General features: G+C 46.4%; 1 protein-coding gene across 14 annotated transcripts in view; it reads left to right on the top strand.

Annotated features, from left to right (window-relative positions):
* arhgap23a (Rho GTPase activating protein 23a) overlaps window positions 1-19,890 on the top strand; it is a 63,807-nt gene that overhangs the window by 27,298 nt on the left and 16,619 nt on the right. For 4 of the 14 annotated variants that reach the window (XM_041062511.1, XM_041062508.1, XM_041062507.1 and 1 more), the window contains exons 1-7: window positions 2,300-3,306; window positions 9,716-9,919; window positions 13,177-13,201; window positions 13,581-13,673; window positions 14,789-14,867; window positions 15,460-15,520; window positions 17,170-18,811. In XM_041062511.1, the coding sequence (XP_040918445.1) occupies window positions 3,061-3,306; window positions 9,716-9,919; window positions 13,177-13,201; window positions 13,581-13,673; window positions 14,789-14,867; window positions 15,460-15,520; window positions 17,170-18,811 (2,350 nt within the window). In that variant the 5' untranslated portion in view covers window positions 2,300-3,060. Of the gene's footprint in view, window positions 1-1,488; window positions 1,553-2,295; window positions 3,307-4,985; window positions 5,761-9,715; window positions 9,920-13,176; window positions 13,202-13,580; window positions 13,674-14,788; window positions 14,868-15,459; window positions 15,521-15,549; window positions 16,576-17,169; window positions 18,812-19,890 lie in introns of those variants that run through there. The other 10 variants (XM_041062518.1, XM_041062519.1, XM_041062514.1 and 7 more) reach the window with 8 other exon arrangements.

Below are 19,890 nucleotides of genomic sequence, written 5' to 3'. Positions count from 1 at the left end.
TGTGTGACGGTTTGTCCTCCATGTAAACTGTAACTCAACGCCTTTTTGTTCATTTCTCTTTTCTCAGCCTCTTGCTTTTTGCCCCTCTTCACGCCCGTCCTCCTCTTTGTGTAAATGCCTCCATGGTTCATGAAAGGGAGAAAGGGAGAGTGGGAGAAAGAGAGGGAGCTGGACGGGACAGAGACTTTTTGTTTCCAAATTAGGCACTGCTCCCTCCTTGCCAAAACTAACTGTTACTGTGAAAAATGTGATATGAAATCCCCTCTCAGCGCTGCCACCGTGAAGTGGAGCGCTGGTGTATTTTCAGATATTAAACCCGTGTCTGGCTTTCCCGTCTGTGATCTCCTCACGGCTCCCCGGGTGTGGTCTTTTCTCTCACATCCCTACCCCCTGGAGAAGAATTGGACCTCCTCCTGCGTCCCGGCCGGTGATCCGCTCGTCTCCCCGCAGGGCGGTTCCGCCTGGCGGAGCGTCGAACCCAGAGCTCTGGTCTGAACCACAGAGAGAGAGAAGAGAAACCCCCCACAGCCACAGTCCTCTGACTTTATGAAGAACCCTAATTACATAGCCAAGTGTATTTATACTCAGCTGTGACTCAGTGGGACATGTGGCATGTGTTTGTGTAAATGTGCGTGCACGGGAGAGACAGCCTTTGTGTTCACACGTAAACACTGTGTGTGTGTGTGTGTGTGTGTATTAGTGAAAGTGTGCGCTGACTCTGTAAACTATTTAAACCAGGGATGAAGGGAAGTTTAGAGCCACCTGAACCTTGTCTGATAATGTTTTTATCAGGGTATTTCACCAGTTTTGGACTAACATTAGTTCATGGGGAGCTCTGCTGGCTGAGCAAGCTTTCCAAAGTCTGAAAGAGTAACCCCAGTGATGCTGTTATATGGGCTTGGTCTTACAAGTTTTAATGGAAATTCTGTGTTAGAGTTCGTCAACCAGGCGTTGCATTATGGGGAGTGTAGGATCCAGGGTGTTGGAGCTCTCTTGTAAACAAAGGTTCTGTTTGCATTCGGTGTTTCAGGATTTCTTGAACTCGTCTGCATCGATTTAATCCTTTGGACTCTTGTGTCCAAATTTATCAAAGTGAAAAATTAAGAAGCATCTGGCAGTTTGGAAGGAAAACTAACCTTAGTGTGTGTTTTCTGCAACCTTATATGTATTTTAAAGTGCACAATGCTCTACTTAAATAGATTATTCACTGTATCTGTTCCTACAAAAAACAACAAAGACAAAAGCTCATAAGATTAGATGCTCAAATCATTAATGACTCTTTATAAGTAGGAACTATTCAAGCCTGCAGTGTGTGTTCTTGTAGGCGAAGTGCAGCATATCCAGAGGGTACAGTCTCTGTGCAGATGACGGCCCTCTCCAGTCGAGTTGATACTTGCCCCGCTGTACGGCAGGTGAAACCTGTCTAACCTCACTGGTAACGGATGTGCGGTGCGTTAACAGTGATGAGCGTTGGAGGGGAAAGTCAGTCGTCTCCAGCAACATGGTCACCTGTCTGCCGCTCTCGCACGTATCCTGGACACCTGGCTGTTTGGTGAGAGCTGCGCTGCGTGGGCGACCGGACGGGTGGGGTGGGGGGGGGTGTTGTTTAGGTGTCACTGTGCTGCAAGGTTGGATCCCATTTATTGGAGCGTGTGTGTGTGAGAGAGAGAGAGAGATCATGTTGATAAACTGTAGCAGCTGCTTTATTTTGAAAGCGCTTGTTGCCCTCTTTCTCTTTCTCCTCCAGCTTTTTCCATGTTCTCCTTTCATTATCATCCTCCCTCCTCTATATTTTCCCCTCTTAAGCAAAAAAAAAAAGAACAGGAGTGAAACAGTGAAACACGGCAGCAAGGCAAATGTTTTCTTTTCTCTTTGTGCTGGAAATTGGCCTCTTTCTCTCTTTCTCTTTTTTTGTTGTTTGTCTCCCCCTCTGACTGGAGGGGTGGCGGCAGAGGCAGGGCCGGCTTTTGTGGAGTTTAGCGCCGGGATCACAGCTTTGTCACTGCGTTTGTGCCGCTCATACACAAACGCTCATCACACACACACACACACACACATGCAGCACACGTGCGGCCACCAGGCTTCCTCTTCACGCAGAAAAAGAAAGATCTACAGTGGGGTTGGCCTATCAGCAGCAGCCTGCAGGAGATCTCTACATCTGGACTGTTAACTGCCGGAGCCGGCACTCCCCCCCTCCTCCCTTCAACCCTTCAACGTCTGGCCTCAGTGATGTCCAACGTTTTTGGATTAGACTACAGCTGACTGTACGGCACAGTTGTTTGTTTGCGGATGACTGTCGGACCGGTTCGTGTGGAGGGAGTGAGTGATTGTTTGGATATGGATTGAGTAACCAAAACAAGGAAGAAAGAGAAAGCAAAAGACAAAAAGAGGGAGATAGAGTGAGGAATGAAATACCTGATGCTTGCTGAGATAAAGAGGGTCAGAGTTTGATGAGACTGAGATGAAGGGATTTGTTTGGCACTAGAGATATAGACGGAGGGCGGAAGAAAAGAGAAGGAGAGAGGAGAGAGAGCAGTGGGAGGGAGGAGAGACAGAGAATCCAGCCCTCTGGGACAGCAGTTTGTGTTTTGGGGGTGGACAGAGTGGCTTTGTATGCAGAAGATCACCGGACACCGACGGGAGGGACGCTGTCAGTTGTTCTCTGTGTGTGTCTGTAGTGAAACCAGACCTACCTCTGATCCCAGCGCCACACACAGTCCTCCATCTGCTGCCCAGGAGCCTGCCCTCATCTTCCTCTCGAACCCCCCTCCTTCACCGAGAGTGTGTGTGACTGTGTGTTAGAGTCTCGAAGAGCTGATTCTCTGAGGTCAGGAGTGACAGGCTGTGATGTGGAACTTGTGGGATTAAACTTTGTGGAGGCTCAGCAGTGACAGCGATGGATTGGAGCCAGGAGACGGGGAGCACAGATTCTTGAGCTGATGACCGGAGGATCCCAGGGGAAGATCTGCAAGCTCCACTAAAACCTCCCTTTGTCTGATTGTATCTTCCGTATATCTGCGTCTGAGACCTTGTGTAGTTACCCCGGCGTGTGAGCAGCCCATGTGGGTGGTGAGGGATGCGGATCTGAACAAACTCCGTGCCCCGATGCCCGCTGCTATGCTCCCGTGCCCTGTGCCGGCCGGGTCTGACTGGAGCTTCCAGAACCCGGTGGGGGTGGACTGCAGCTCCCCCGAACCTCGCTGCATCTGGCTGGCGGTGCTCCGTGGCACCACGGGCCCCGTGCCGCCGCCATCCCCGCCGCCCGCCATGCCCACTGGGCACAGCAAGAGCTCTCATCAGGCCAGGGTAAGGAGAGGTCACCCATCTTCCTCTAGTGGTTGGATCTCGAGACTTAAAGGATTGTTTCATTCATTGACTACAGTTACATGATTGGTTGATTCATTGATTCCTCGTTTTACATATAAGCGAAAGAAAAATGCCTCAGATTCTCACATTGGAGAGTCAGGAACCTGCAAATCTGTTGAATTTTTATGTGATACATTAGTTAAAACAATCGATCTTTAAGTTTCTGTCGATCTACTAATTGATTAATCATCTGATCATCTCAGTGCCAAATGAGAGGATGACATAAGCCCTCAGTGATTTCTGCGGTTCTCCAGGAAATGAGATTACACGGAGTGATATCAGCAGAAAACTCAGCAGAAACCGCTGTGTGGGATTTATCAGTCAGGCGTGACAGCAGAGCCTCCACGTAACTGTACCCATTGTTTGAACTGCGTTAACCGCCCAGCTGTTGACAGATCCTTTAACCTTTCAGTGTTTCCAGGCAGACAGCTGTGTTGCCTTCAGCCGGTTTCTGCTTGACACTCGCTGTTTTTTTTTTTTGTTGTTTTTTTCCCAGAAAACGATTTGACGTCACATTTTGTGTGGATGGATTAAGATGCAGATTAAGATTAAGATTGTTACGGTTGCGTACTGTTACGTACCTACGGGCTTGTTTATTCTTTCGGTGGCGGGTACATGTGAATTTTTTTTTCTGATTATTTGGTGTTTGGCAGATTTTCTTTGAGCCAGTGGTTTTCTTTGTTCTGGGACACATTTCCCTGGTTGTGACACATGGATTTCATCATTTAATATCTTTGCGGACCATGTCCTCATGTAGCTCACTCTACTCTCTAATGCACTTACAATGACATATACAATGAATTATGCATGACTTTGCCCTGAAAAGAATGAATGATCCGTGTATCTCTGTGCTACTTATTTTTCTACAGCTGCCGTGTTTTCGTGTGGCACACTGACCCTTTCCTTACTCGGAGGGTTTTCTCATTAGTGGCTAAAGACAGATGAAGGAGGAGGCTGCTAAGTGCCACTTTTAGCGAGGTGTTGTTGAAGCTGTGCAATTGTGATTCCACCCCCCACCCCCCTCCCAGATGCCCTCAGTAATCAGGGCATGGCTTCCCCACATGATCTCATTTTAGTGTGGGCATTTATGTGGAATATTACTACCCCTTTTTTCTCTGTTTTCCTGGTTGTTACCAACCAACCCCCCCCCCCCCCCTCCACTCACTGACACAGTTAAGAAATGCCACAATCAGGAATGTGAGTGTTGGGGGGAGGAGAGAGATGGTTGTATGGACACAGCTGGGACAAACACACACTGTACACTGTTTGTTTTTGTGGACAGGGGTATGTGTTTCAGAGAGATTCATTGGAAGTGAGCAGGAAACACAGTTCTACTCAGCTGTCACCGTCTCCTGCTCATGATGCCAAGTTGCTTCACGTTGGCATTTATCCACATGCTTGCAGCCTTGCATCATGCAGCTTCTCTATCTCCGCGTCAGATCATCGGCCTGTGGTTCATGTTTGTTGTGATATCGTTGTGATTTCTACTGTTGCGAAGGAAAACAGTACGGACTTCCATATTTGTGCCATGAGCGGTTTCTTTGCGATGTGATGTATCTGCCTTCACAAACAGAAAAACACCCTCACAGTTTGCAAAGATGATTAAAATCCACAGACAAGGATGTAGTAATATAGAAAACATTTGGGTCATAGTTGTCATTGGCAGCGCATCTCTTTTTGTTTCTTTTTTCCAAGAATTGCTCATAAGCCATGATTCGATAAGCTTTTCTGTGGCTGTTTTTCCTTCCTTCTTACAGTTAAAAGTAGAGACGAAGGATAGAAAGTCCCCAGCCAGATTTGACCCACGTCATACACTAACTACATGCCACATGCCTCTGCCCACCGAGCTACCAAGTCATCCCGTAAAAGTTATTCTAAAACTCCAGCTCCTCCTCCTCCTTAAATCAAAGTAGCCAAAATGACCATAACATAATCATATAAAAAAAAAAAAAAATCCACAGGCATCGCTGGCAGTGAGGCAGGTTTCAGTTAGACAAAAGAAGAGTACAATATGTTTTGCTGTTCAAGTAGAAAACCCTGTTTAACTGACATTGCATCACCTGTTGGCCTGGTTGAACTGACAGTGGGGTTGGACTGGTTTTTGAGCACACATGCTAAATTCATATTGACACAGAGGCTCGTGCAAACGCACAGACACACACGGAGGCCCACATGCATGGTTCATAAAATGTCTTGTTATGTAAATTACAGAGGGATGTACAATATTTGAGCTTGTGCTGCGTGTGCCGCTCTTTATTTATTTTACTTTTTTTTGTGGGTTTGGAGTGTTAAGAGAACAGCTGGATATTCAGACACACAACATGCGTCTCCTTCCCCAGACGTAGGATGCATTTAGACCTGCAGAGGTGGTGCAGCGCTCCGTCCGTGTGGCCGGTGAGTCCAGGAATTATCAGGACGAGATGGTTTGACTTGTCGCCGTCCCTCTCCCGTTCCCTCTTGGCAGCTCAGCTCAGCTCAGCTCAGGGCTGCGGGTGCAGACAGCCACGGCTATCAGGATTAAAGGCTCGTCAGCATTTGTAACAGCCGTAAAGCTCCACTTTTCAAACAGGTTGCAGCTCTCAGCTGTTTAAAAGAGCATTATTGTTCTGCCCTGCTGGGGTTTTAGCAGGAGCCCGGCTCCCCGGCAGCCGCTGCATTCCTCCGTACTGCTTTACCTCTGGATGGAGCGAGGAGAGGAGTGCGTGTGCTAACCAACACGTACGCTGTTACTGCTGATTATGACTCCAGCATGATAATATTATCATGTCCCAGAAAAGCCTCTTACCAAACGAAAATCCATTTTTACCGGATTTTATGAAAGATTAACACTGACACTGTTATTTTTTAACAGCGCTGGTGGAGCTGGAAACCTTGGCTCTGCAGTGTAAATCTCCAACGTTTCAGCTGAGATTTGCATTTCTAACAAAAGCTGGAAAGGCTCATGTTTCAGCCGTGCATCTTAATGATTGTGATTAATTGAATTCAGAGGGAGAAATATCCACAGGGAAGAGCCCGCTACTGTGTGTGTGTGTTTGTGTGTGTTGTCAAAGTACACCACTTCACCTCCGCTAAACACCCACTCAAAGCGGGAAACTGTCGTGTGGCATTACAAGCTTCCTCGCATATTCAGTTGTTTCTTGAGTGGCTTGTTTTTTTGTTTGTGGTTAATGGCATCCCCTTCAGGTGGTAACAGGATCCCTCAGATCCCTCTGTGTTATCTGCAGGGCGCTCTGTGTTTATTTGTTATCAGGATTAGCTTCAGTAGGTGAACTCGTCCGGATTTCGTGCAGAAAGATTCTTTAACATTAGAAATTCCCAGTAGGAGAACAGGAAATACCAAATGTCTTCTTTTCTCAGCAAAACAAGAGCGAGGTTTCCCTTGTCTGTGTCTCAGGCCTTCATGGGAAGTCAAGTTTAGACTGAAAACCACAGTAAAAACTTTCCAAGTGCCTTGTTGGTTAAACTGAATGTCCAACTGTGTGGAGAGGCCGGAGCATGTCAGCAAGTTTGGAGCAAGTTTTTTTGTTTTTTTGTTTTTTGCTTTGCTTTTGGGTAAAAACTAAAGTGGTAGCAGACAAACCAGTTGTATCAAGGTGACAAGTACAAGAGAGGTGTTTTTCTGGCCTCAGGGGAACAAGGTCGACTGTAGACTCGGCAGAATGGCTGAGCAGAAACACACACCCCACACAGTCCAGAGCAGCCGAGTGGGAAACGGAGCTGGCTCAGAGACCCAGTCAGACCCTGTGTGTTTTGGGTAATCACAGGGTTTGGTATTCCCAGCGCTGGGAGGGGCCATGTGGTCGAAACCGGCGTGCTGGAGCCTGTCTCTCGCTGGGGCCCGATACTCCTCTTCGTCCTCCTCATCCTTCTCCTCTCATTCACTCTCCCTGTGCTCCCTCCCCTCCTCTGCCAGTTACAGTGTGTGTGTGTTTCAACTTGTCCAAGCCAAACCGCTCCCTCTGAGGAATTCACCCTGTCTCTTCCTCCGTTCACCCTCTTGCTCTTTCATTTCCTCTTTTTTTTTCCTTGTCTTTTTTACTCTTGGCCTTTTTCTTTTATCATTTTAATTCGACACTCCAAACACTCCTCCGCCTTCCTCACGCACTTCTTTATGCTGCTCTCGTGCCACATAATAGGCCTCACTGCTCGCCTCTTTGAGAAAATAGCAGGTGTTACTTTACATTGTTTAGACTGCCAGGGTAAAGATCAGGCTTTCAGCGTCACGTAGATTTATTTATCTCAATCTGCAAAATTCACACTTCGTATATACCTCAGAATGTGCTTTGTGAGGCTTTTGAAAATAAGCAAAATTGTGCCAAAAATGTGTTTGAACAAAAGGAAGATAACGTTCGGTTTTCTCCAATGTGCATTTGGTCTCTTTTTCCTTGGATGGAACATAAAAGTCGACGAGGAAGAAAATGTGTGTTAAATGTCAGAACATGCGGATTTCCATTACACAGAAGGGGCAGCAGGGAGGAGAGTTGACCGAGGGAGAATGGAAGGAAGGAGAAAGAGGAGTGAAGCAGTGGAAGTGCCTCCATGATGGAGGGTGAGCGGTTGTATTTATAGGAGCGTCTGGTTATCGCACAACTCTACCCCACTTCCTGCCTCCATCCTGCCACTTCCCACTGTTTTGTGGCCACGTATGGACCTGCCAGGTCAAGTGTGTGTGTGTGTCTGTTTGTTATATATCAGTGTGTGCTTGTGTCTAGAAGGGGGACAGGAAGTGAAATGTGGGGTGTGCAGATTGGTGGAGCTGAGGGGGGACGGGGGTGTAGGCTTGTAGTCTAGACATGTTCACGCAGAAACGCACAGATTACACCACGAGTGAAGAAGCAGAGAACAGTTTTAGCCGTTAATCATTTTATTTTAGTTAAGTTATAGAATTACTTTTAAAAATTCTTAGAAATCAGCCAGAGTTGTGGATCCTTTAAGAGCACGTTCACACCTGTCTCGTGCACCTAATTTGCTTTGTGTAATCCTAACCCCAAAGCGATTACTGTTTTATTTTGCCTGAATTACGCAGGCAAGCGACATGCACATCAAACTGTACTTAGACAGTATTAGATGTCTGCTCATGTCCTCATGGGCTGAGGTGAATCAGCAAATATCCAGCAAATATTCAAATAAATATATATTATTATAGTTTGAGAAGCTGGGACCAGTGACTGCTTTGGCATTTTTACCTCAAAGATGATTGAAATCAGTGTTTTCTGCTGCTCAGTTCTCATTGACAGTCGCGTTAATGAGAAGTCACGTGAAGTTGATATGCAGACTAATGTTTCAACACTTCTTCGGTGTCAGTCTATCCACAAATGTGTCAAAACCTAGTGTATGCTAAAGGCTCAGTGATTGATAGCCGGGGTTGCGATGACATATGGATAATTATAATGTTGATCCGTCTCCCAGATTTATGATCTGTTCCTTTCAGTCGTGCAGACGGAGTTTGATTGTGAACATGTAGCACAACATAACTAAACCACAGGAGACTTAACATGATGATTCCCCCTCCTCCTTCTCCTCCTTCTCCTCCTCTTCCTCCTCCTCCTCCTCCTCCACCTCGCTCAGGCCTGTTTGGTCAGGTGATTGTGTTTGACTGACAGATGTGGGTTGTCGTGGCAGCGCGAGGGTGATAGTTCTCACGTGTGTCTGTCAGCTGAGCTTCGCTGGGCTTATTTACTCGGCAGCAGGAATGAGATATTTAGAGAGCGGGTGGAAATCTGCCTTTGCTTCCCACCCCCACCCCCGGACCTTCTCACCCCGTGATAAGACCAAGGTCAGCGTGGTCAGAACAGGGTGAAGTCCCACATTCCCTACTGCCTTTGTGGCCCTGTCTAGACTAGGCTAGGCTCTTCCTGATAGTGGACCCCCCAGGTGCGTTTATGGACTATTGTTCTGAGGCTGGGTGGCATGCAGCCCTGGCCTGGTTCTAAGCTACATTCAGGACTCCATGAGGAAGCTGCTAATGTACCCAGCAGCCGAGGGTTGATGTCACTGGTCTGGAGTCTGAGCGCAGAGTCGCCATGTGCTTCTCCAGGGAATCATAAAGTGTGTCACATCTGGAAAACTTATATATTTCTTCAGTGCTGGTGCTAAATGTGGGAAAGTACAGTAGATTCTCAACAGGATTTGATGAAACACTGATAATAGATTATTAATTTCTATGCAGTTTGTAGCTAAAGACACACACAAGGACACCTGGAGTTACTTTTTTTTTTTTTTTTTGCATAATCTGCATCTGTTAATGTGAACACATGTACACTTGTACAGATGCTTGTAAATTTGGTTCCATAAATGTCACTGAAATCACACACTCCAACTTAAAATATCTCTCTGTCTTTGTCCGTAGGCTAAGGGGCGGAGGGATGGTCTCTCCTCAGCCGGTGACAACCCTCGGCCGCCGATGGCGACCCGGCCGGGAAGGGAGGGGGTCGGCGTGGGCTGGAAGGGCCCCCGGACGCTGGTCCTCCATAAGAACTCCCAGGGTTTCGGTTTCACGCTGCGCCACTTCATCGTTTACCCTCCAGAGTCCGCCCTGCACACGAACCTCAAGGTGAGACCTACACGTGTCTACAGGTCCTTGAAACGTTTGAGAATGTCTTAAATCCGGTTTCAAGATGTTGAACTACGTTAAATATATATACAGTTTTTGAGAACGGTCTGGTGTTTTTGTGTTAAGTGTCGTTCAGTCCTCTTTTCAACTTCCAAACTAAAGCTGGTAGGGGAATATTAAAAGAAGGAGCAAAAAGATTTGGAGACGTGATAAAGTCGTAAGCTCTTTATTGGTGAGAACAACAAAATTTCACATTTTTAAGAAGATAAAAAGCAGCTCCATACCCTGACAGACAGACTGGTTTTAAAACTGTTACTCCTAATTCTTTTCCTTACTCACAAGCCTTTAGCCCTCGGTGAATTCAAGATTGTTCTGGTGTTTTGGAACAAGCCGCTATGAGAGCGAGTGGTTATTTAGCTCTTTGAGGTGTGGGGGCAAACGGCTCCAGATGTGAAATTGAGGGATATGGAGGCTGGGGTGGGGTGGGCCAGCTTAAACAAGGCCTCTATTATTATTCTGCCACCCCACCATCCAGCAGCTGCAGATAGGAACACAGATTTGAATGAGATCTGTTGTCTTAGCCTGGTACCACTCGCTGGCACTCAGGCCGTACCAGGCCGGTCCTGGACAATAGGCCCACTGCTGGCCTTTGGCCCCGGTTCTGTTCTCGTCCCCTCTGCCTCGAGGGTCACATGGTGTTTTTGGACAATCGGAGCCACAGAGCTGCCCTTCGTTCGTTATCTGAAGAGCCTTGGTGGAAGTCTCCCAAATTACCCTCATAGTGTCCAATTATCAGACGCCTACTGGGTGCATGACCCAATTGAGAACTCATTACATGGTGTCTGCAGGTCCTGAAAGTCTCCCAGGGTCGTCAAGTTCATTATCTAATACATATCTAATCAAATAAATCTCTTGCAGTAAAAAGATATTTTTCTGAATGTCAGACAGTTTCTCCGTTTCAAAACAAAATGTCTGTCCTTTGTTTTGTCGTGTGTTTGTTTGTTGTTATTTATTTTTTAAGTCACAATCTCAGTCGGAACTGAACATTTGGTTTGAGAGGTCTTTAAAGTGTTGCAGTTTCTTGGTGAACTGCTCAGAAAATGACCTGAGCTCATATAATTAAATGTGTCCAAATATTTTCATTCTCCTCTGTCTTCCAAAATTGTTGGAAAAACATTTTAAAAAGGTCTCACGTGCCATGGTAAATTTTAACGTGGGCATCACAGCGGCTTAGTGGTTTGAGATGCGTGCCATGTAGTTGCAACATTTCTGGTTCGGATCTGGCAGAGGATTTTTTTTTTTTTTTTTTTTTTGCTTGTCTTCCTCTTCTCTCTCTCACGTTATCCACATTTCCTGCCAACCTCTCAAATATCTAATAAATGACAAAAGTGATTTTAAATGTAGATATTGTATTTGGGAGAGCTAAAGGTCCCATTTCCATGGTTGCAATTACAGTGTCTTTAAAATTTTCATCACCGGCTTCAGGAAATTATAGGTTTGTACATTGTGTTCTCCACCTGCTGCCTCAGAGTGCGCAGGTGTTGACCCAGTGGTGTACAGTATTTGACCCGGATACAGCGTCTTGTGCTGCTGTCTCCTCCTCTGTCCCGGATGTGGTCAGACTTAGGTTGGTCAGTTTTTGAGTGTCCCCAGCTCGGAGCTCTATTCTGGGGTCGGCAGCTATCCTTTCTCTGCCTCTAAACCCCCCACCATTGTCTACAGAGCCTGGAATGAGCCCACTCAGCGCAGCATAAAGCCAGGCAGTAGTCAGCCCACCGTGCCCCTAACCCCAAACTGTCCACTCAGCTTAGTACGCTCGTTTGTGCCTGTGTGTGTGTGTGTGTGTGTGTGTGTGTGTGTGTGTGTGTGTGTGTGTGTGTGTGTGTGTGTGTGTGTGTGTGTGTGTGTGTGTGTACGTGTATATGTGTGTGTGGAGGTGATCAAACCGCATCTATAAAATCTCACCATCACTGTCCTCACTGCTGATAAGCTCCGTGTTTTTGCTCTGAGGTTTGACGCGTGACGTCATGAGTACCTGCAGACGGTCTAACCTGAAAGCCAGTCTCTGTTCTGTTGCTGCTTTCCAATATTAAAGGCTCATAAAAACAAACCTGTCTGTGTCAGAAGGTTTGGCTCCAGATGTCAGGAAAGTCACTGACATTTGCGGAAACTTGTAAACACTTCACACGACATAAAGGTTAGTGGGAACTCCTGACGTGGCCTGAAGTTTATCAGGATGTAGATTTCACGTTTTATCACTCGTCACCCAGACACATTGAGCTAGTTTCCTGGAAAACGAAGTAGATTTTATTTCCAAATGACTTGCTTCTGTTAACTCCGTGTTGCAAACATGCCGAGACCTGAATGAATTCAGAGTTTAAATCATATTGTGAGTTTTTTTACGGACTTAAAAATCTTCATTGTCGCAAAAGTGGCTGGAAAATCCCCAATGCTGTTGTTCCAGACCTATGACCTTATGTAAAATAAAATCATTTAGGTATTTTTTATGGTTTATTGATTATCAATTAATTGATATCCATCGCTGCTTCACCATTTTCGCTGCTCATTCAGGTCCAGGTCATGTTTAATGATGTATGTTGTCAGGAATTAACACTGACACTGACAAAATGTGAAATAAATGTGAAAAAAATGTGCACTTGGTGAATAATTCTTATCCCTACTGGTTTTCATTGATATCTTTCATATCTACAAATCTTGAAAAGGTCTTAAATTTAGCATAGGGAACCCTGCTGAAACCCAGTCTAGTAAGTAAATAAAAATAATTAGGACAGCACCATAAACAAAATGTGTCCTACAAGAATTAAACCCCGAATCAGAAGTTTGTAACATTCCTGGCTGTGAAACCAGTAATAAACTTTGTTTGTGCTTTAATTCGCCTGAATGTCGATGCTGAATGGCCAAGAAATTTCTCCAGCTAAGTGAGAGTGAGACAGCGCTTATTGTTGGTCTTAAAACTTTCACTAGTGGTAAAGCCAGTTTCCTTGTACCTCTGTCTTCAAACCTCCATAAACATGTCAGAAATCTGGGTGTTGCTTTGACAAACAAACTCATTAGTTACTGGTTCTAGCTTTTCCCGCACTGTGATGAAAGTAAAAACAAAATAACCTCTGGAGATCATTTTACATGCTTTTATTACCTCATATCTTGTAACTCTCTTTATGTGTTTCTCTGTAAAATATTTGGCTTGAGTTGTCTTGAATTGGAGCAGTAATTCTGTCTGTTTCTGTCCTTTGCAGGATGAGGAGAATGGTAACGGAAAGGGTGAGTGTCCTCAATCTCTCTCCTCTTATTAATTCATCACGCAACAAATTAAGACTGTGTACAGAGAGATAACTGTGATGTAATGAGCTGGCATCTCCTGTATCCCCTCCTGTCACCTCTGCTCTGCAGCCTCTATACGCCCCCTACAGGACATCATGCAGCACTGCATCTAAAGCGATTAAATCACAACAGTAATAATAATAAGTATTAATTTATTCCCAAGTCCAGGAAAGTCATGAACACAAGTACTCGAAAGGTGATATGTTTAAACACCAGGAGCAACCTAAACCTATATTTCTACAGAGGGATTTGTTTTCACAGTTCAGCATATTAAATCCCTGATCTTTGCTTTCCTTCCTCTTTGTCTTTTGTTGTTTAGGGTATCAGAAAGGTCGACTGGAGCCGATGGACACCATATTTGTGAAGAATGTGAGAGAAAAAGGTCCTGCCCACCAGGCGGGCTTGTGCACAGGTAAAGGGAACATATGGTGCAGGAGCATTAACGTCCTGATTTGCATTGGAAATCTGCTCCGGTCATGTGATGCTGCAGACGAGAGCAGATGCAAAGCGATGTGAACAAATGCAGAAGAGGGGAGGGAGAAGGCAAAGAATAAAAACAGACTTTTTCTTATTTTTACAAATATTACTTTATCCTTTCTACACCAGAGATAAGGGTTTTGTTTTTTCCTCTGTGGGTGATATAGTGCAGATACCAGTGTGACAACTCAAATTCTCAAGTGCGTTTGAATGTGACAGAGCAGTTGAAACGTTCCTGTTGTGGCGTGCTGCTCGAGCAGGGCTGCAGTCCACTCCCACCAGCTCAGACAAACCAAACCGGTGCTCTGAGCACGGTTAAGTGGAAGCTGTCACGTCCAGAAAGTCACATACCAGCATGAACATATGCAAACGCACGCACTCTGAGCACTGTGTATGTGTTTCAGCTTGCATGAAGTCACCATGAATGTATACACACACTTATCTAATGCCTTTCTCAGGGCTGCAGTTCACAAAACGCTGAGCTGTGCTGACATCTTAACACAGTCACTTATACTGTGTGTTCATGGGACAAATTCGTAATGACTTGATAGATATTTTCATTTGGTAATCTTTTAGTTAGCTCACTAAACAGATTACATTTCTTGAATGCATTTCTAAAAAAATTATATTCCCTTTAATACCTTTTGGAGACAATAACTCCTGTGTATCATAATAAATAACAAAAAAAAACTATGAGATTAAATTTGTATTTGCTAAAGATGATATATTGTAAATGCCACGCCTCAGTTTACACCCATGCCTAATAGAAATAAAAAGCATCATGTTTTTGGTTTTGTTGAAATTAGACTACACTTGGTCAATGAAACGTAAATAAAGAGATTATTAAAAAAAGGGTTGCAGTACAAATGTTCCTGTATTGATTGCTGCCCATTTCCTCTTATTGCCTCTTAGCACAAGCCTCGTTCTCTCGAAGAGATGTGTCTGCGCTTAGTGTCTCCCTGGCTACGCTCGGCAAACCATTAGAGGAGGTTTGCAGCTGCTTAAGGGGTCAGAGGTCGACCAGTATGATAATATGTCTGTGTTCTGCAGGGGATCGGCTGGTGAAAGTGAACGGGGAGAGTATTTTAGGGAAGACGTACTCGCAGGTGATCGCCCTCATCCAGAACAGGTAAGACCTCCCGCCTGTCAGGGCCGTGAGCCTTTAGTGTGCTGATTTATTCAGCCGTCTGTTTGCTTTACCTTTGCAGGCTCACCATAGAGATGACATACAACCTAGTAACTGGGATTAGTTTCACATACTTTAAAGAAAGAGTAGCCTCGAGCACTGTACATGGTCCCAAAGCCAGATACTGTGGTTCTTCAGAGGGAGAGTCAGGAACACAAACTCTGTTTATAATGACATAGACGATGAAACTTTATTTAATGTGGATCAGTTGTACCTGACTCATACTTGATCCGCTTCATGACGTCAGTATTAGCCCCGATACCAGTTCAGTAGACCGGTAGCTGGTGTGCACTTTGGTTTGAACTTAGTTTAACCTTTCCATAAACGAGTCAGATGATTAAATATCGAGATGAATACCGACTTAGGTGATAAACATTTATCTCTTTTTGTGTCTCACGCTTTGTATCAAGCACCAGGTCAGGATTTTGGATGTTAACTCATCATGTTTTAGTGGAATGGAGTGTTTTCCTCCTCACCCACTGTATTTTTCCTCCCTATCTCTTGTTTATCTTTATCCTTCCCGTCCTCCCTTCAGCGAGAGTGTGTTGGAGCTCTCCATTATGCCAAAAGATGAAGATGTGCTTCAGCTGGTAAGTGTGAGTATGGGATTTTTCACGCACCTTATCCTCAAAAACACCAAACTAGCCTACAAGTATCATGCATTACACACTTACAGACATGTCACGTGCAGGCAAACAAGTATTATTTGTTTGGCGATCTTAGGACTCTTCAGGAAACTGTGTATTCTACGGTGCTTGCTTGCAGAGTTGAACCAGGATTCACCCCGTCACCGTCAAAGAATGTGGAGATTTTGTCAGAATGGCTGGAGAGTGACTCAGAGACTCTGCTCTGTGTTTACATTACAACACACATTCATTAAAAGCCGCTGGTATCCAACTGTTGAAGCTTGCATTTGAAAAAAACAAACAAAAAAAAAAAAAACAGAAAACAACCCCGCGCTCGTTCGCACGCCCAGGTACGGTTGGACACATATTTGGCGCTCCGCAGGTTGCTCCACGCTCGCTCACATGATCAGACATGCATCATCCCTGGCCCATCCCACTAACCTGGTGCAACATGTCAACACACAAAACCAAGATCGCCACATTTAGGCGATCCGTCTCACACATGCAGAAACCTCTGTGTCCCTGCCGACAGAGCCCGAACCTGGGTTCCCCGTTTAGGTATACTGCCATGGCTTAACATTATAAACCCACTGTTCTGTCCTCACACTCCTCCCCTCGCTGCTTCGCCTGTATCTGCTGCATTCCTTGCATGACATCAGCAGAGCTGCGCCTCCCTCCACACTCCCACAGGGTGGAGTGAGACAGAGAATGAGAGGGAGGAGAGAGAGGGAGTGTGGAAGGATCCGACAGAGGAGAAAACAAGAAGATCAACAGATCAGAAAACTCATGAAAAAAGTAAAAGAAAAAAAGCAGAAAGTCGAGTGTGTCTGAGAGGAGGAGGGTGTAAAATCTGAAGGACGGCAGGTTTTAGCAGCAGGAGTGTCGTGTCAGGAGTGTGGGTGAGGATAAGTCTCCTGTCTTGTCCTCTGCCTCTTTCTCCTCTGTGTCTGTTTGTGGTGACTACAAGCTTAACACGCAGGCTGACGAAAGGTTTTGGATTCCGGTCGACGTTCTAGATAAATTAGGTAAACCTGGAAAAACTGTCTGTGTGATTTAGCTTCACTTTGCCATGAAAGCAGAAAGAGGCTTGTTAGCAACTTTGTTTTTGTTCTGCTTGTGTTGAGACGTTGAGTAAAGTTGTAAGTGATGCTTTAAATGCCAGAGTGTGGCTAATTCATAAAGTAATCAGTTCATTTTAAACTTGTTATTTGCTATGGATTCTCTTAAAGCAGTGCAGTGTGTGTGATCCATATCCTGTATGTATATACACAGCACTGGTGAGGACATATGTATATGCTGTGCAGTTGTTTGTAGTGTTGTGGCTTTTGCTTAAGGCAGTTCACGCAGCTTTCTAACTGGCTAGCATCTGTTTGTGTTGAGAGCCGAGGCCTTGGGGGCAAACTGTGGCGAAGGGGTTGCGCTGAGAGACCGTTCCACTTTAAGACCTGTTGTGTAATGTACAGCAGCATGAGCTTGTCTTTATAGAGTTATGGTTGTGGCCTGTGTTGTTGTCAAACGTGTTTACAGTAAAGTCACCACTGCCACACTCACACTCACCTTTTTTACTTCAGGCTTTCTTCCTGTCTTTTCATGTCCTCTGTGTCTCCTTCTTCTCCAAGGCGTACTCCCAGGATGCCTACCTGACAGGCAACGAACCCTACTCAGGGGGAGCTGAGAATCTCCCGCCACCACCCCCCCTCTGTTACCCACACACCAAGACCACGCCCCCTGCTGGAGCCCCTCCGTCGGCCCCGATGGGCCAGAACCAGCTGGATAACTGGAGTCGCTGGCCAGGCTCTTCCAGCCCCTCTTCACCCCTGGATAACCGCTCTGCTGTGGGCAGCCCCGCCAGCTGGCAGGCGGGGCGGGCAGGAGAGCCCGGAGGCGTGGGTCACAGCAGCCCGGCCCACCGCACAGAGGAGATCCAGTACGGTATGACCAGCCAGCAGCCTCAGGGCCAGATCAGGGGGCGCTCCTACTCTTCCTCTTCCTCGTCAGGAGGCCCCTTATCCAGCCCGCTCCAAGTCCACTACCCCAACCACCACGTTGCCAGCTCCTCACAGGCCCAGCCACGAAAGTCCAGCTCGGCCTGGACCAGTCCTCCCCTGCCCCAGCTCAGCCACAGCCGCAATGAACGTTGCCAGCAGGCCCTCTCTGACTGGTACTACAGCCAGCTGCCCGAGCACTCAGGACGCTGCATGCAGACCCGCCACCGCAGCTACTCTCAGGACCGGCTCAGCGAAACGAGGAGGCAGCAGCAGCGGACGGGTGGCTGGCCACACAGCGCCTCCCAGGACACTCTGTTGTTATTACAGCAGTCAGGACCAGGACCCCACGGAGAGCCCGGCTGGTCATATGGAGACTGGGAAGGGGGCCCAGGTAGGGGCCACCCTGCCTCTAAATATACTCGAACTCGCTCTGAAAACCTTCTGGCCCAGTACGATCGTCACGGCCGCTCGTTAGAGATGCTGGACCGAGCAGCAGCTGGACTGGTGTCACCTCGGTCTGAGAGGCCTTCATGGCTCCAGCAGGCTCCCCAGCCGCCCCCAAGGACTGATGCCTACCCGAGGCAGGGGAGCCATTACGGCGCAGCACAAGCTCCTCCGATGTCCCGACACCCACAGCAGCAGCATTCTAAACACCACCCACAGCCTCACACCCAGGCCCACTCCCAGCCCCAGGCCCAGCAGGCTGCCCCCCAGACCAGGCGACTTCCCCCTGGGCAGAGCATGGACGATCAGCCGGTGGGCTACCGCAGCTACAGCCCCTCTTTTTACCGCAAGACGGGCCGCATTATGCAGCAAGCCCACTCTTTCAGGGACCCTTCGTACTCTGGCCCTCACTTGAACTGGAACCCAGCGCCTAAAACCAGCCCCCCAGAGGGCACAGCGGCACCCCTCACCGCCTCCTCTGCATCTCCCCTCGCCTCCGCCACTCCCGAATCCCAGGACAGAGCGTATAGGCCCACAAACCATGAGAGGGAACGAGGGTCAGTGGAGGGGCAAGCAGAGGTGGTGCCACAGACCCAGGAGGTGGTGCTGAGGCAGAAACCTCCGACCGGGCGGAGGAATGCCCACGGGATGCGTCATCCCCACTATGCGCTGCCCATGGATGGGCTAGAACCCTCTTTGTTTTCTTCTGATCCCCAGGACTCAGCCCCCGCCCCTGGTCCCACAGGAGACGTAGCCCTGCGCAAACCAAACGGCAACCTCGCCCCCCTCCCCATAGAGGATGACTCTCTGGCCTCCATCCCTTTCATTGGTAAGTAGGGAGCTGCTGCTCTTCATCCTGAGCCCCTTTTCTTCCTTAAATCCCACCATGAAAACTCTGAATGACCTTTTGGTTTCATCGCTTACATTATAAAATGTAATCCGTCCTGAGTGTTTATTGAATGTTAGTGAAAGCTTAACTGAGGAAATACAAAGCTATAATTCAGACCAAATTATGAGTTTGGGGGGAGTGTGTGTGTGTGTTTCTTTAATTTCCTTCGTGTCTGTCTATTCGGGCTTCAGGCTTTTTTCAGTTTCCATTGTCTCATTGAGATTCTGCTGGTGTGTGTGTGTGTGTGTGTGTTTGTGAATATTTGTGTGGGGTAATACTGGTACTTCCCACAGTCTTACAGACAGTATTTTGATTGAATCATATCTGATATGTGAGTTTAGTAATCCTGCAGCCTGCCCCCGTGCTGTAAGGTCACCTCGCCGTACAGAGGAAATGAGGTGGAGGCTGACTTCCTGAATGTGTGTGTGTGTTTTGGTTTGTGTGTGTGCAGGGCAGTGCTAGAGGTTTACTGTAATTCCTGTGTTGTGTCAGCCTGTCTTCATTTGCAGCTTTCACTTCAGTAGAATCTTTTTTTCTTGCCTTTAAGTCAGTTACAATTTTAGTTTTTTCATCTTTTTTTTTATTAATCATATGAGAAAAGCTGAATCGATGCAGAGGTTTAATAGCATGGCTTACAGTGGTTTACAGTATTTTTAATTGAGAAGAAGTTACTATATTTGATTAATAGAACTGGAAATCCACTGTAAATTGACTTGGCGTGCTTGCCTGACAGACTTTATTACAGTTCTTTATTGTCAGTTCGCTGTGGACAAATATTGCCTGTAAATAACATTTAAGAAAAACTTGATCAATCAAATCAAAGACAAGCAGATGAAAATCCACTTAAACTGTATTTTAACTTGCTTCATTTCAAAGTTTTACACAAAAGTTGGATTAAAGTAACCAGATGTAATGAAAAACTTATAAAAACACTGATTGATTTTTGTCATAAACTTATCGTGATAATCTGTCATAACTTCTGTATTTGCAGGATATGCAGTTGTGTGTCTGTGTGTGGT

This window comes from Toxotes jaculatrix, chromosome 18 (genome assembly GCF_017976425.1).
Source record: "Toxotes jaculatrix isolate fToxJac2 chromosome 18, fToxJac2.pri, whole genome shotgun sequence".
NCBI classification, from domain to species: domain Eukaryota; kingdom Metazoa; phylum Chordata; class Actinopteri; family Toxotidae; genus Toxotes; species Toxotes jaculatrix.
This window is presented reverse-complemented; position numbering and strand designations above follow the sequence as displayed.